At 43.7% G+C, this 3,467-nt stretch overlaps 1 protein-coding gene across 1 annotated transcript in view; it reads left to right on the forward strand.

The window, feature by feature from the left end:
- The window catches only part of ARMC9 (armadillo repeat containing 9), a 98,318-nt gene that overhangs the window by 34,110 nt on the left and 60,741 nt on the right, over window positions 1-3,467 (forward strand). Inside the window, exons 12-13 of the mRNA XM_006760415.2 lie at window positions 683-773; window positions 2,056-2,179. Coding sequence (XP_006760478.1) covers window positions 683-773; window positions 2,056-2,179 — 215 coding nt within the window. The remainder of the gene's footprint in view (window positions 1-682; window positions 774-2,055; window positions 2,180-3,467) is intronic.

Raw genomic sequence — 3,467 nt, forward strand, 5'->3', positions numbered from 1 at the left:
GTCTTGAGCCTTTGAGGATTAAATGATGTAAGTGAGGTTACCTCCTCATTGCCCACATAGCATTCTTGAGTCTACTAAGTCTGTTTCCATCTGTATTCCCACTTTCAAAATTGTGTTGTTATAATTTATTTTGCTGTTCTCTCTGATCTTGAGAATTAGTGTCATTATTTAAAATCCATTTACTATAGTTTTACTGTGGCTTCAGGGAGCAAAATAGAAGTGTGTGTTGGATCTGTCATCCTAACCTGGAAAAACATCAGCCATAAGAGCAAACCGTATTGCTGCCTTTATGTTAATAACTGTTCTAATGCTTTGTATAAGTAATTCTTTTTTTTAAATAAGTTTTTCATTTTTCAATTACAGTTGACATATGGTATTATATTAGTTTCAGGTGTATAACATAGTGATTAGACATTTATATAACTTCGTAAGTGATCACCCTGATAAGTCGAGTACCCATCATATAATTCTTTTAATTTAAAAGTTTGAATGACTGATATTCATCAAATCTCAGGACAAATCAGCTGGCCATCAAGATTTTCTGACGAACTGTTTGGCTTTAGTCTGTTTATCTCACTTGTAATGAGTTTGTGCAGAGGAGGACAACAGCGCCCCCCGGAGGAGCCTCGCTGGCCTCTCCCGGTCTCTGATTCCCTTGTCCTTGCCCCTCTGCCCCCCGCAGAGCAGCGTGCTGCAGCTGCTGCACGGCAGGAGTGACGTGGTGCGCCAGTACACGGCCAGGCTCATCAACGCCATCGCGTCCCTGGCAGAAGGTGAGATGCAGCCTTTCTTCGAAGAGAAGAGCTAGGCCTTATTCATGCATTTTTTTCCCTTTAAAAATGGACGTTCTTCTCCAAGCTTTTTAGAGATGATGTATGTTTCCTCAGTTTATGCCTGTTTAATACATCGAAGGTTTTTTGTGAAAATTAGATGTCATATTGCTGTAGTTTATGCCAGAGAAAATTTTGATTTTTGGAGTTTCTTTTGTAAACCTTCTGGCTTTATTTTATAAGCTTTCTGTTTTATAACTGTACGTTTTGGATTGCCTTCAGATATCTAATAGATAATACATTTTCTATAATTTTCTATATCAGTACGTTAAGGCTGGTGACACAATTAAAGCTGATCCCAATAATTGCATCATTTCCTGCAAAAGAATAGAAGATTTAAAAGCTCCAAAGATTACATGCCAGTGTGACTGAATTCAAATGATTTTACAAAGTGTCGTTGTCTCCCAGGTTTAATTTGAGCTCTTGTTAGAGTGAATAAAGAGAGTTTCAAATGATGACTATATGATGCTCCAAAAACTTGTCCCTTCACTTATTTGTACAGTTTTCATCTGTTTAGCAAACAGTTATCATAAGCCAGGGTATGTGCAGGGACCACTTATATAATACTGTTGAAACTTATGTCCAAAATTATCATTTGTATCAATACACAACAGGCTAGTGATAATTCAAGCCCTACTCTAGGGTTCCAGGTCTGATCCCAACCTCTCTGGGCACGTCCAGAAGGAGCAAGGGGTGTGGCCAGGAAGCATTGCTAACGGGTTTATGACCCACAGGTTTCCTTCCCTGTTCTCCTCATTCTGACTTTCGGGTTCAAGATTTCAGGTGAATAAAGGACAATGTTCCCCACAAGGACACAGTGGGAAATTAGGTTTAGATTACAAGAAGGGGTGTTCTATTACTAGATAGTTGATTGACTAAAACCAATTTTTCAGAAGAAATATGTGTTAACTAGAGGCCCAATGCACAAAATTTGTGCAAGAGTAGGCCTTCCTTCCCCTGGCTGCCAGCACCAGCTTCCCTCTGGCACCCAGAACCCAGGCTTCCCTCGCAGCCCCAGCTTCATCCGGAAGGTTGTACGGAAGGACATCTGGTCTAATTAGCATATACGCTTTTATTTTTACAGATAAGTTTTTTAGAATCTAAAATTATACGAGCTCTGCATGTGCTAAATACAAAGGTTTCATAGAAAGTGGTTTTGAAGCATGAACTTAACACAAGAGCAGTCTTCCCTCTTTTATGTGTTCATCTCTGGTTGTGTTACTAGGTCGCCTCTACCTTGCCCAGAGCACGAAGGTGCTGCAGATGCTGGAGGAGAGGCTGAAGGAGGAAGACAAGGACGTTGTCACCCGGGAGAATGTGCTCGGGGCCTTGCAGAAGTTCAGCCTCAGGTGCTGACCGCGCAGCAGGTCACGATGACACCCCAAAGGCAGATGACATTTTTCAGCTAACACCTAGGGCAGGTTTGGTGACTAAGATAGAGCTAGAAAGCTCACCGCGCACCTGATGGAGGAAGATGATTTAAAAGAGCTATTGTAGCCTCCTAGTGAGCATGGTTGTGTCTCAGCCTCACAGAGCCTCAGCCTTCTGGTGGTGACAGTCCTGTGTCCCACGATGAACAGTCACAGCAGGTGGGCGAGGCGACTCCAGGATACTGTCCACGTGTCCCAGAAACACCCTGGAGTCTCAGCCCTGACCCTGCTGTGACTGGAAACTGCTCCCCATTAGAAATTTAAAGTCAGACACCCCTTCTTGAGCCAGGTCTGCTGTATTTTAAGTGTACAGTTGAGTGATTTTTGGTATATTACAGAGTTGTACAGCCATCACCACAGTCTGATTTTAGAACATTCCCATCACCACAGAAGGAGCTTCATGCCTGTTCACAGTCACTCCTCAGTCTGACCCCGAGCCCAGGTGCTCACGACTCTACTTCCCGTAGACCTCCCTGTGCTGGATGTTTGATTAACTGGAATCAGACAAGGTGGCTCCTCTGTGACTGGCTTCTTCCACTTAGCACAGTGTTTTGGAGGTTCATCCGTGTTGTATAGCATGTGTCGGTGCTTTGTTCCTTTGTATTGCTGAATGGCATTCCGTTATGTGAAGAGACCGCATTCCTCAGTTAGTGGATATTTGGGTTCTTTCCACTTTTTGGCTATTACTCATGATGCCCCTGTGAACTTTCCATACAGGTCTTTTTATGTATTTTTTTTTTTTATTGCTTTCAGAGAGGAAGGGAGAGGGAGAGAGAGATAGAAACATCAATGGGGAGAGAGGATCATTGATCAGCTGCCTCCTGCACACCCCCTACTCGGGATTGAACTCACAACTTGGGCATGTGCCCTTGACTGGAATCAAACTCAGGACCCTTCAGTCCACAGGCCAACACTCTATCCACTGAGCAAACCGGCTAGGGCGCATACAGGTCTTTGTGTGGCCATGCTTTCATTTCTCCTGGGTAGGTATCTAGGAGTGGAATTGCTGGGTCCTATGCTGATTCTTCCAGCATCCACAGTCCCTCATGACCACCTTCCCTTCTCTTTGACTTTATTAAAAATTCTAGTACCTTGAGTCCTCAACCTTTCCTGATGGTCAGCGCTCTTCTAAACACACTTCCTTCCCATCAGTGTGGGTGACCTGCCAGGCTGCCAAGTGGCATTCTACGTGTGCGTACGCTTGGTG

Source organism: Myotis davidii, unplaced genomic scaffold (genome assembly GCF_000327345.1).
Source record: "Myotis davidii unplaced genomic scaffold, ASM32734v1 scaffold370, whole genome shotgun sequence".
NCBI classification, from domain to species: Eukaryota; Metazoa; Chordata; class Mammalia; order Chiroptera; family Vespertilionidae; genus Myotis; species Myotis davidii.